At 43.2% G+C, this 13,647-nt stretch overlaps 1 protein-coding gene and 1 non-coding gene across 2 annotated transcripts in view; one reads left to right on the top strand and one right to left on the bottom strand.

Annotated features, from left to right (window-relative positions):
- The window catches only part of LOC108888733 (nidogen-1), a 29,623-nt gene extending 16,333 nt beyond the window's left edge, over window positions 1–13,290 (bottom strand). Inside the window, exons 1-8 of the mRNA XM_018684855.2 lie at window positions 12,894–13,290; window positions 3,930–4,232; window positions 2,544–2,770; window positions 1,543–2,183; window positions 1,292–1,432; window positions 852–1,103; window positions 451–651; window positions 122–355 (exon numbers count right to left, since the gene is read on the bottom strand). Of these exons, the coding sequence (XP_018540371.1) occupies window positions 122–355; window positions 451–651; window positions 852–1,103; window positions 1,292–1,432; window positions 1,543–2,183; window positions 2,544–2,770; window positions 3,930–4,232; window positions 12,894–13,100 (2,206 nt within the window). The 5' untranslated portion in view covers window positions 13,101–13,290. The remainder of the gene's footprint in view (window positions 1–121; window positions 356–450; window positions 652–851; window positions 1,104–1,291; window positions 1,433–1,542; window positions 2,184–2,543; window positions 2,771–3,929; window positions 4,233–12,893) is intronic.
- trnap-ugg (transfer RNA proline (anticodon UGG)) lies at window positions 10,129–10,200 on the top strand. Its single transcript has one exon. It is a non-coding gene; the product is annotated as a tRNA-Pro (tRNA).
- Window positions 13,291–13,647: the final 357 nt, after the last annotated feature.

Genomic DNA, 13,647 nt, shown 5'->3' with positions numbered 1-13,647 from the left:
GATTTCATGTGGGTTTTTATTTCTCATTCTTTTTTCTTCAGAGAGAGTTGACCAAACCTCTCGAGGTTGTCCTTCCTTCCCTCTGTTTTTGTAATATTTCTGTGGAGGTGTCTGAACTCACTGTGGACGGAGCCGATCTTGTTGCTCATGGCGTAGCGGATCAGATGGTTGTCGGCATCAAACATCACGAAGATCTGGTCCACGCTGAGCTGCTGGGTGGAAGGTGCCACCCCGGTGGCTTCGTTGTGTGGGCAGCTTTGGAAGGTGATGGTCTGACGCCACTGGTAGCTTCTGGTCTGGACAGTGCCGTCAGGGGAGGTGATGGTGTAGTCACGGTTGGAGGAGGAAGTGATCACTGGAAGGAGGGTAGCAGAAAAAAAAGTGAATACCTCAGTGCAGCAGATTCCCACTGCACCACTTTTTTTAGTTGTAGTTGGTCGCTGTCCTTACAATTTCTGTCATACTGGTAGATCTCTTTGTACGGGTTGATCTGGACCGAGGATCCCAGCGGGATGGCAGGCAGACGTCCGTCCAGCTCTGTGCTCACCACCAGGTGGTCGTGTTCATCAATTCCTTTAAACTCCTGCTTGATGCTCAGACGCTCATTTCCAGGCTGGAAGATCACCTCGGCCTGCCGGGAAAACACGCCACCTGCATGGATATGGGTGAAAAACACCACCAGGGATCATGAGATTTACATTTACAATGAGTTTGTCGTAAACAGCAAATTGGCAACAACACATTAACTTGTATGTTTATATTCCATCTATACTGACTGAGCAAGCAAGCAATGCTTATGGTTAAAAATCTGTTTTTTAGTACTGAACAGCAACAACAACACGTCTCCTCACCAATTAGACTGAAGCCGTTCTGGTAGCCGGGCTGCTCCAGGGCGAAGGCCCAGCCGATGACTCCTCCCAGGGACGACAGTGGTTGCAGAGAGGGGCCCACGCTGTTGGGAATGTTGCTGATGGCCACGTAGGCTCGTCCATCATTGGCCACCACGTACGAGTGCAAGTCGTTGTTACTGAGCTCTATGGGTGAAGGCGAGTTCCCTACGAACACTCGACCGTTCACCTTTCCATTCATCCTCTGAGGTTTGCCTGGAAAGAACAAAGATTTGAAAAGTGAAGCAGAAGTTCTATAGTTCACCTTCAGGATCTGAGCTGCTGACAGAGCATCAGGTTTGACATACAGCAGTGTTGAGATGTTGTATGAGATGTTACAAGCCTAAACATTTGGGAAACACTCCTACGTGACAGTAAACTTAAAAATCTTAAATTTTCCTCACCTTCTGCAACACAATCTTTCCCGTTACCATAGAAACCAGGCCTACAGTGGCAGCAGTACCCGTTGCTGTAATCCCGACAGTCTGCAAAAGCCGAGCATTTGTGCCTGTTGTGGGCACACGTCTCCAAATTGTACGCAAATACTGCGAAAACAATCAAAGATATCAATCAGCTCAAACAAAACTGAACAAGTTCAAGAAAACTTTAAGGAGCATGTGTGTTTACACAAAAGTTTTGAGCGTTATTGATTTACCATTCACATTCAGATCCTCGTCTTCATCCACCACAACAATCTGGGGGTGCTGGGGCTGAGAATAGGGTGGCACAGGTTGGACCGGGTCAGGGTTGGTGTATCGTGGTTGGACCGAATCAGGGTAGCTTGGCTGGACTGGAGAGTATCTTGGTTCAGTGAGTTCAGGAACAGTGTACCTTGGTTGCGGAGGCTCTGAGATAGGGTACCTGGTTGCAGTTTCTTCAGGGTATCTTGGCTCAGGTTGGTCCAGGTATCTTGGTTGAACCCTTTCAGGGCTGGAGTATGTTGGTGTGACAGTCTCAGATTCAGGGTACTGGCCTGGTTCTTCATATTCCGGCTCTTCGGTCTCTGGTCCGGTGTACCCTGGTGTGACAGTCTGAGCTTCTGTTTGGTACTCAGTCTGAGTCTCAGTTGGAAACTCTTCTGTTGTTGTTTCTGTCGTCATCGTGGTCTGAGTTTCATAGGTTGAGAAGTCAACATACTGGTAGTCCTCAGTTTGTGTTGGCAACATGGTGACAGGAGGTTCGGTGGTACTCTCCTCCTCAGGAAGGCTAGAGACCATTCCTGGTGTGATGCCGGCAAACAACCATGAGGTACCGATCTCATACACCCAAACTCCTCTTTGTCCAGAGTTTGTCTTTCTGGTTGGATATGAGAAAGAAAGGACACATTTTTAGAAATTACATAAGACTTTTTCAATGGATGCAAAGACAGAATGTGGGCAAAACATGAGTCCACACAGGTTTTAAGCCTCTGAAAATATTTCTGGTTTCTCATTAAAACTGTTTCTGGAGAGGAACTTGAAGACTGATCTTATCAAGTTCTTGGAGACTATGACACATTTTCATTTAATAAATCACAGTGTCACTTTCTGTCTAATTTGACATTAACATTCAAACTTCACTAGTTCCAGTCACAAGGGCAACAGAACAAAAGTTGTAGTTGCTGTAGTGTTTGGTATGTCTCTGCATTTGCAGAGACCAGTGGCACTAGATTCATACTCTGTGAGTTCCTTAATGGAGGTCTCTTCATCTGTGGTGATTCTGAAGTACGTCCCCTGTGTGGTCCGGAACCAGCCCTTCACCAGGCCTTCGTTGAAGCCAGCCTCAAGGAGCTTGCTCTCACCATCTACTGATGTGGACAGGAACTGCAGGCCACCTCTGGGGTACAAGAGGATGGCGTAGGAGGACAAGTCTGTGGAGGCCAAAACCAGCTGGAAGGTGTTTCTCTGAAAGCACAAATGAGATGTTGTCAAGCAGAAGCTCTTAGGGGGCTTTCAATCGTACTGAAGCCCAGTAATCACACTTAATACGAAAACACCCTTAGTAGTTGGTCCCTGGGTGGCTTAGGTCTTCTGGTTTTCTATCCTGGCTGGTAGTTATTTGCAAAGACAAAATTTGTGCAACTGACTGACTAGCAGCAGGATATTAGCTCGCTAGCATGTCACTGGTAAGCTCCTCAGCCACAGTAGCTCACCAATTATAGTACAGGAATAACATGACTAATCCCAGTAACTTTCTGTTTTTATGTTTTTAGGAGGAGTATGGATGTAGATTTGCTGTTTGGGTGTTAGGTGGACAGACTTAGGGATGTGTTAGCTTGATGCTAGCGAGATGCTGGAGGAGTGGGAGGCAGTTAATCTCTATAAAAAGAGAAAATGTTCATCCTGGTTACTACAAACTTGTCTAATTTAGAAAGTGTAGTTAGCTGGCTTGCTAATGCTATTCAAGGTTGGAGGGTGTTTGAACTGTGAGGACAGTCACTTAAAGTTAACTTTAAGCCATGATTAAAAGTTGAGGTTCACTATATTGAAAGGTAGATTTCGTCAATTTGGGCTGAATAGAATATTAAAACACTTGAGAAAAAGAGTTTTTTTTTTAAAGTGAGACAGTTGAGTCAGTTCCTGCCATTTGAGAACATATTTGAGAGAAAAAGTCTGATTTAATATGTTGATTTTTTTAGTTTCGGTTTAGTTTCGGTTTTAAGTAACAAGTTTGGCTCCAGTTGGTCAAACCACGACTGAAAAATCTGCTGGATGGATCGTGATGCCCTGGATCTTCCTCTGGCGCCACCATGAGGTTCAGACTGAAATTTCTCACAAATTCCAGATGAATTGGGATGAAATTTGGTTCAGATGTTCACGAACCCCTCAGGATGATTTGTAATGACTTAAAGTGACCCCCTGACTTCTCCTCTAGCACCATCATCAGGTAGCACAAAAACAAAAACTAATACAGTGACCATGGTAAACTCTTTACCTGCTAAAGATCAGCATGGTAGCATTGTCACTGTGAGCATGTGTGTTAATGTTAGTGTTTAGCTCAAGTAAAACCACAGACTTGAGATATGAAAGAAACCATCCCACTTGAAAACCGAGCATGGCTCACCTTAGCGTCCAGTCCGTCCCCTCGTCCAGATGTCCCCTGGGCAGCCATGTTTGCCCAGGTGATGATGAGGACGCTGGGAGGCTCCACGCTGTCGTCTCTGGGGAAAGCTTTCTTGATATGCTCATGGGCTCGCCTCAGAACATCTGGGCTGCTCTCCTGCCTGAAGAAGACCTTCCCTCGTCCGTCACTGTTGTCCAGGTCTCCCAGCAAGGCTGCGATCATTCTGAAACCAGCAGGCATCTTCCCCAGGTACTCCCTCTCACCGGGAGGCTCGACAACAGCCACAAATCCATTAGTGTTAATCTGCAACAGGAGGTAGAAGTTTTAGCAGCAGTAACTAGACAAACCTCACACAAACTAACACAAACCTCTGACTTTCAGGTGAGAAAACATCTTTACTGTGTCATAATTATGACTTAGTATCTTTTGTACGGAGCCCTGGAGTGGTCACATCTTTTTAGTTAATTAGTTAAAACTTGGGCATGAATTGTAGTTAGTGTGCACGTTTTGACTAATCTGTTCGCACATTTAGACTTTTTTTTTTTTTTTGATGTGACCACTCCAGGCCCCCGTACTTTTGACCTTTCTACCTGCTGGGCCTGTGAGTGGGAATCATCTGTGGCCATGAAGGAATAAAGATAAGAGGATGTAGATATGATTTGTTAATTTGTTTTAAAAATCTGGATGTTTGAGTTGGAGTGAGGAGCGACCGAAGGTCAGCGGCTGTTTGCCCGTCACAGAGAACAGAGGGATCTCTAATTAACACTGCAGTAAATGTTCAGGACTCTTCCTACTGCTCGACCTCCCTCTGCAGCTCTGCTCGCTTTGTCAGCCCACAGGAATTCAGCACAATAACTTCCCATTCACTCAGAAGAAAAGGATCTCTTTAACCTCATTAACTCAAATCCGCCTTAAACTTGAATGCAAGCAAATGCCAGAGTTACTGTGCAAGTCTGGAGCGCCGTCAACTGTGACCATGAAGTGTAACCTAAGTGTTTCCACTCTGTCCGAGACAGAGGCACCAAACAGCTTCGGTTCATGTCTCAATAACAGTTCAACTGAACAAAAACTCCAAAGAAACATTTCAATGTTTCAGCTTTAACATCCAACAGAACTTTTTTCTGCTTCCAAACTTTATGGTTTAAATTTACTGAGAGATAAATGATACTTGTTTTTTACTTGAGTGTTTCTGATTCATGCTACTTAATAACTGTACTGCACTGAACTAACTAACTAAACTAACAACAGAACCAGTTAGACCAAGTTAAAGAGTCGTTAATGAGCCACAGAGTGTTATTAATATCCCGTCACTGGGATATTAATACCGGCTGACCGGCTGCTGCTCTTATTATCATTTACTGAAGGATTATGGGGCTGTGTTTCCCAGAATGCAACACATGTTCAAATGGTTAATGTTCAGCTCAGGAGGCCTCAGAGTTCAGACAACAAGTCATCAACAGAGGATGGAGCTGAGGACCAAACACCATCAGCACAGACAGCAACACACAAACATACACAACTGTCAGGAAAATAAAACAAACCTCTAACAAATGTGTTGCTCAAGGGTTAAAATGTGGAGACAAGAATACAAACTCTAGTTCTTTGTGTTGGGAAATCTTCACACCACACGTCTTTTTCAGTTTGCTTGTCATTGTCACCACTTCTGTTTATTATCTCTCCTGCAAACAGTTGAGAATCTTCTATAATTTTTACAAGAACAACCAACTAAATGTTTCCATCCACCTGTGCAAACACTGACCTGCTTTAGTTAGCAACAACACTGCTCATTATATCACTGTAATGAACCGAGCATTAATCTGACAGAGTCAGATTGTTATTCTAAGTGACAGCATTCTGATAGGATTCCTACAGAGACAGAGCTTTTTATTAAAGAGGAAGATCCAGAAACATCTCTATATATCTCTACCAGACTCCATTGACAGAAACCTTGAATGCATCAGCAGACATAAACTGTATATCCGACGGTCCGGACTCCATCTTATCTCAGCGTGTACATACAACTGTCGACCAGGACAGAGAGACTAAACAGCTGCTCTGTGCTGAGATGTGTCCTTGACTCGTCCTGCTTTCCTCAAACAGGTGGGAACATTACTTAAATGAAACTTCAGCTTCCTGTCAGGCCTCGACCCTAAACAAGCAGAAAGAAATCTTTACATGGGGCTGGCAGCAAAGAGTTCAAAGGTCAGAGCCCGAAAACTGATGAAAGACGTCTCTCTGTGAATTTGAGATGATGCTGTGAGATGAGAGAGGTGAGGAAATAAGAGCCAGAGAGGAAACCTGTTTCACTCCAGTGCCTCTGTAAAGACTCGAGTGTTCTCCACCCCCCGCCTCTGTGGGTGAAAGGCCGAGGTCTGACAGCAGGTATCTGACTTTAGAGAGGAGAAGACCTTCGAGTTCACTGAGCAGACAGCGAGATAAACGCACCTCCAAACCTTTCAGGAGGATCACATGACGAACAGAAGGATAATGACGGGCTCAGGTCGGAGTTTTCGTTCACACTGTAACCTGGCACATATAGGTTAAATAAGTGCACAGCATACAGATTTCATTTATTAACCAACAGCAGGTCACAGTTTGATGGCAGCGAGCTCCCATACATACCCAGGAGGAGCTGGGAGTTGAACCACCAACCCTGTGATTAGAGGACGATTCGCTCTGCTGCACTGAAGCTGTACGGTGCGTTTAAAGACTGAGGCTGGAGTCAGTAGACTTTTTAGTGCAAGTAACAGACAAATGGACATTTTTAGTTTCCATGATTCTCATGTTTTAGTTCGATGCAACTATGACGCATGTGAATGCAACAATTTTCAACAACAGTCCCAAATGACAATAACAATAAACTACAACAAGAATAAAACATCAACTGTGATGGTGTTTGATGGTGGAAACACCAAACGTTTGACTGAGGAGGAAAAACTGATGTAATGATGAAAGTAAAATATGACAGTGAGAGGGTTTCTCATCAGCATTTATTCACCATATCTGTTTCCATCACATTCTGTGACAGTTTACTTTTGTCGATATGTCGACTTTTCCACCTCAGCCAAAAAACTTTTTGCAATATGTCAAGATTTTTTCACATTTCCACTTGTTCCCACTGCTCAAAAGTGCTTGTACAAACAGGAGGGTGGAAACTGAACAAATGGAAACAAACTTAGTGAAGAACAGACGCTGACGTACATGAATCATGTGACTTAAACGTCACTTGTCACTTCCTGTGAAGAGAGGAAATGGTCAGGTCTGTGTGGAGCGATGAGGAACCAAACCTTCCTCACATGAAACATCAGATTTCCATCATGTTCTCCATCGTCTGAGCTTCGAATGGAGCTCCTTTAATGACCTCATGTCACTGTGTCTTCTTCTTCTGTGGTGTTTTAATGGCACCAACAGGAGAATCAGCTCCACCAGAGTGAAACATGCATTCATTTGCATTTTCTTTTGCAGGATTTTGTGAAATCTGGTGAAAACATGAGCTACAGTTGGACTGAAACCTAACTAATGTCTGCTACAAGGAAGGAATTCAATCTGAAAACTGATTAATGAGTTTAAAACAGTCAGTAGGAATGTAAAGCAGGTGTTTATTTGTAGTTGATGGGTTAAAACCTGAAGAATTACTGGTGTAGTAAAGGCCAAACTTATCTGCTGTGTATCTGTGATACTACATGTTCTGCAGCAGTGAAATCATATGTACTCCTCAGTGGAAACTTGCCAGGACGTCGCTGACATAATGCATGTCCAACCCCTGAGATCATCATTATCAGTGTGAGAACAGCGGAGGGAGGAAACACTCCGAGCGCTGCCATCTGGTTTTGGAGGACAGATGTCTCGCGTCTATACATTCCAGATGTGCCAACTCCTCCATGAGGACGCTCCACTTCCTGTCAGGGATCGAGAGCGTATGACCGGAAAAACCTCTGCAGCAACCGAGAGCTGGAGCCGAGCCAGGAGGTTTAACTTTACTGTCGACTCTGCAGAGTTTTTAGTCCTGGAGGTGAATGTAAAGGAAAGACTGAGGAGTGTCACTGAAGGACTGATAATTACTGGGGAGGCACAGACCAACAGGATGCCATTCATCCTGGGGGGGTAGAGACACTTAAAAGGGGGGTGGGTCCTTTATAGACTACAGACTCACAGCAACCAGTTAGAGCTTCACACTGTGGGAAAATGGACACTGACAGCTGTCAGTCTGACGTTTTACTCTGAAAATCTCCACCATTAAACAAGGCATGTTTTTTTTATGAGACACAATGTTCTCATGGAAATTCAGAGTGCTTTAAGTAACACAAAAGAATAAAGAACAGGAATAACTAGAATAAAAGCAAGATTAAAAGACAAGTAGATTAATAGAGAAGTAGAATATATAAAATTAGATTTAAAAAAGTAAAGGAGCATTAAAAAAAGATCCCCGGGTTCCTCAAAATACATATTTAAGGCTGAATCGTGGGTAAAAATGTATAAAATAATACACAATAGTACAAAGAATATTACCATTTTACACAGGGGTGCAGCTGCTACTGCCCCCTACAGGCTGAGAAGTTCACTACAGCAAACAACATGAAGCGCGATGGACAGAACAACAAACTGACGACTTTCTTATAACAACTAATTAAAAAGACATGTTCACCCTCTGACTGTAAACCACATTTCATGTCCATAAACCATGAAGACAATCTGTCCTGAACCTCATAAACACACTAAAGTTAGTCCGTCTTTCCAACTCTTTCTCAGCTCCACGCCCATTGGTCACAACTAAAGATGCAAATCTCTAAAAACACCTCACAAACATACAGAATCATTTCTTTAAAGCACCTGAAACAGCTGCTCACTGTAGTTCTTATCAAAGAAACACGAGGAAATATATAAAAAGCAGGGACTATTTTCAGTTGTGGATTGATCCACAATTGGTGCTGTAGTGAGTATTTGGTGCATTTTTGCATTTTCTTGCGTTCAAGTAAAAACAGCGACCAGGTGGTTTAATGAAGTGTGAAGGCTCGTCATTCAAACCTTATTTTCTTCTTTTAGTTTCATGGCACAAATTATCCAGAACTGTGAAGGTCTGGTCTGAACCATGTTCATTTAAACTTCAATGAGACAAAGTTCTAGTACAGCTGTTCGAGAGACGTCGGCCTTGTTGAGGTATCAAAATAAAAGCATTGTTTCTGTATCAGTGTCCAAACTCGTACCATATCAACACTTAAATCGCACAGAAACAAAAGTACTGGACAAACAGATTTAACCAATCATCTTAAAAACCAACCGCCGCCTGTGCTTGTGGGGTAAAACCAACAGGACGCACAGCATCCATAGATTTCCTGTCCTGTATGTGAACACAGCCTGGGGTGAACACACTCTTTAAACTGATTTATCCTCCAACAACACGAATGATTACATGTCTTCTGCTCCGAATTAAACAAGTCTGACCCCTCGACGTCTGAAATAACGTGAAACACGGAGGCGACCGGAGCGAGACCTTCACTGAGTCCCGTCAACTTCCTGTGGAGACGCTGAGAGATCTGTGTGGTCTGAGGCCTGTTGTTGTTTTAACTGAAGGGGGTTGGAAAACAAATGGTGCGGTGACTGAAACAGGGAAGAAAAAACACACTCGACGTGGACGAATCAGGGTGTTTGAGAAGGTTCAACGGCTTGTGCAAATTCTCAACAAACTGGTCAAAGAAAACGGTCGGTGCAGCTGTTTGTCCAGAGAATATCACATCAGTTTAACTCTCATTCATCAACATATCTTCTGCTGATTTCATTGGTTATTCTTAACTGTTTAACTGTTTCCTGACTCTGTGCTACACACTAATTTGCACAGTCTACTAAATTACTTCAAACATTTTAACATTAACATTTTCAGGCTTTTTGTTTTCCGAGACGTTTCCTCACCACGACCTACACTTTATTTTATGGCCACTTGTTTTCAGCAGAAACAAGTTGTGAACACACCTTTGACTCATCATCACCCCCAACTCAGAACAACATGTGTTGTGGTGTTTGTCTCGACCTGATGAATCTCAGTCCAGTATTCCCTCTGTTTTCTCTCTGTGTTTGGCTTCCTCCTCCTCCTAAAGGGAAACCTCTGGCTCTTTAGCTGCTGAACTCACTCTGTGAAATTATGTCAGAGCTGATCAGACACTCTGAGCTGAAGTTATTCCACCTTCTCCTTCTCTGTTCCTGTGGCTCGTTGGTCTAGGGGTATGATTCTCGCTTTGGGTGCGAGAGGTCCCGGGTTCAAATCCCGGACGAGCCCCAGACAGAAACACCTCCTTAGGCTGTGTGTTAGTCTGTTCCTCTATCAATGAAGTTCTTATTAAAACAGCAAATGAAAGAAGCAGTTTGGGCCAAAAACGCTGCTCTGAGAGTGAAGCTGAAACTCCTTATAAAGCTCAGTAAAAACAAGGGAAAATTATCATTTCATACATCTTCCTTATAAAAATATTAGTTCCAGCTGCTTTAAAAGTTTATCTATAATTTGTGGCGATATGGACTTAATGAAGTATTAATAATAATCCATGGTAACTGAGGTCTGAGGTCCTGTCTCTACAAACTAAAACCCTGAAACAGTCTGGAACAGCTTTATTATTTTCATCATCTATTAATCTGCTGATTATTTTCTCGATTGGTCAGTTTGTCTAGAAAATGATTTATGTAAATGAGTTGTTTTACAAACTACACAGTCCAAAATACAAAAATATTCTTTTACAATCATAGAAAAGCATCAAATGATCATATTTAACGTTTTCCTTGAAAAGAGTTTAATCGATGCTCAAAATAGCTGCTGATTTCTTTTCTGTCCATCCACTAACATGGACCAACAATCTTCTGTTTCCGTGTTTTCTGTGTGTCAACTAGTTTGTAGTAATTTGATTTAACACTGCCTTTAAAATCTTTGTTTTGTTTAGGACTGATTATTCTTTCAGTTGACTGGTCGTTCAGTTTCTCTCAGCCCTCTGTGATGACTGTACTGTGCTCATTTTGTCAGAGAAACTGTCTAAAACCTGCACATCTTTAATTTACTGTCATATACAACAAAACATAAACATTTGCTCTCATGTGAGAGACTGAAACCAGAGATCTGACGCCCTGAGGCTGGACCCCACTCTGTCCTGTTCAAAGACAAGTCAACATTTAATCCCTGAAGACAATAAAACCTGCTTGAATTGAAGTGAATTAAGAAACAGCAGCAGCAGGTTGGAAACAGGAGCAGGTCTGAGTTTAACACCAAGTGTAGATGCTCCAATCAGGATTACTCGTCACATGACCTGAGGAATGCACTCAGCATGTAAAAGGCTTATCTGTGTTGGCTTTTAATTGACTCACATTCCAGCCTCTGTTCACATATTTAACTGAGAATCCAACACCTCTGTCGCTCTGAGCAAACAGCAGCTCCACACAGCGACGCCCCGACATCTGACCAGATACAACTATCATCTATCAGAGGCAGGAATCAGCAGCACTGATGTGGATCTACAACCAAACAGCAGGGGCAACACAACACAACACACACAGAGGACTCTTATTTTGAAAACAGTGTAAACACTGTGTGAAGGTGATTAAAACCCAATGGAAAACCTTATCAGCTGTAAACAAACACAGAGCTCAGACACAGTGATTCACTTATCCATCGATCAAATGTGCAGAAAATTTACAGCTGAAACGTTTGAAGCAGCAGCCGAGAAACAACAAGCTGCAACTCATTTAAAGAGGAAGAGCTGAGAGAAGGTGAAGTGTGAGCAGACTCCGCTGAAGTGGGATGATGTGTATGAGTGTATGAACTGATAGCAGTTGAAGTGAAGCTGTGTCTAAAGCAACATGATGTAACTTCACTGAGCAGCAGCGCCCTCTGCAGCCAGGGGTGGGAAATATCTCTGCTCTGAGTCTGAGACGTTCAGTGGTTTTCATCAACAGAAAACACAGTCTGAACGGTGTATATTACCCATGATCCTCTCCTTCTGGAGCAGGAAGTGCTGTGGCTGTCACAAACACTAAACTCTGTTTCTAACTCTTGATGTTTCCATCAGTTTCCTGGATCTCAGAGAGGAACTCTGGTTTTTAACTGATCTACAGTTCAGCTTCAGTCTGAACTCTCTGGGTCTGATTCAGCAGTTTAATCTGCTGACTCTCACTCAGTCAGAGGGAGATCCAACCTGAAGAACCACAGGTACAGAGAAACAACAGGTGTTCAGACAGAGGCTCTGTTCTCCCTGTTACAGTAGATAATGTTAAATAATGTTGAAGTGTTGGACCTGAAAGCAGCTGAAGAGGAGGTCACAGAAACTCAAAGAGCTAAAGTCTGAACCGAGGACTCGTCTTTTCTAAGCTGTTATAAAAGGTGTGAGGGTCAAATAGAAAACCTTATCAAAAGAGAAGACGACATCCAAAGAGCATTTAGCAGATCAATCAGGCTGATGGGATCAATACATGATGATTAAATGAAAATCAGAGTAAATAGAAGAGAAATCCACAGCATCACTGAATAATCACTTAAAATCCCTTAAACCTATAAAACAGTGTAACTGCTCTTAAATGAAGAGAATTCAAAGGCTGATTTTTAATGAATCTCAGTTTCAGATTTTAAAACGTTGTTGTGATGAAAACTAAACTTAGAGATGTAAGAGTAAAAAGGAGCAGATTGTGTTTCATAGCTGGTTCATCATGTTAGTTATCTGCTAATAAAATCTGCTGAGGGCGAAAATGATGAAGCTGTTGTTTATGATTCAAGTTTTAAACTGAGATTTATGAGTTTTATCTCTTTAATGTGTTTTTTAAGAAATGAAATCTTCCGAACCTAAACTCCTTTTGAATTCATGTTATTACCCTGCTGTTACTCTGGAAACTTCAAACCGAACTCTAGTTTCACTCATGTTGTTCTTCTACACTGGTTCCTGAACTCATGAATCAGCTCTATGATTCTGCCGTTCAGCGGCTGGAAGTGAAACTCACATGAACTCTGTCGAAGGTTTCTCCGAACAGGAACAGGGACCCGTTGAGAGGCAGCGCGGCGGAGGTGTCGGAGCCGGGCAGCAGCTGCAGGTCTCCGGCTTCCTCTCCGAACTCGAACAGCTCCTGCAGCTCCAGAGCCCGGCTCAGAACCGCCAGGCTCAGGAGCCACGACCAGAACCACGACCAGCTCCGGGACCTGGGACTCATGTTTCTCCCCCACTTGATGCTCCACAGACCAGCGGTGTTCCTCAGTGAAGAGAGCCGAGGAGGAGGCGAGGAGAGCGGGCGATGCGGCGGCGCACAGAGGCGGACTGAAGGAGGAGGAGGAGCGGGCTGAATGGATGGGTGAGCAGCGGGGGTCACACCCCGGGGGAGGCTTAAATAACAAACCTACAACTTCCGACTTTTTTCAAAATAAAGGTCTCAAAGTAGTGGAGCAAAGCAGCAGAGAGCAGAGACTCCTCATCTTTGGGTTTTCTCTGGGTCCTCCAGCTTCCCCCCAAAAAACCTCAATTTACTCAAAAAACTAAATAACTGAAATACAGATATCTGCATTTTAAGACCTGAGTGTAAAATGACAATAGACATGAGATCCTGTGGCTTAGAGTCACACTGTGAGACAGAGCTCAATAATATCTACAGTTTGAGGAGTAAACTGTGTGAGAAGTGAATCTGATTAAAAACTGTCAGAAATGAACATGAAATATAAACTGCTGTCATCCAAAGACTGTATCACATCAAGATATCACAAAGT

Source organism: Lates calcarifer, linkage group LG5, assembly GCF_001640805.2.
Source record: "Lates calcarifer isolate ASB-BC8 linkage group LG5, TLL_Latcal_v3, whole genome shotgun sequence".
Taxonomy (NCBI): Eukaryota; Metazoa; Chordata; class Actinopteri; family Centropomidae; genus Lates; species Lates calcarifer.
The sequence above is the reverse complement of the archived record's forward strand: the minus strand, read 5'-3'. Positions and strand labels throughout refer to the sequence as shown.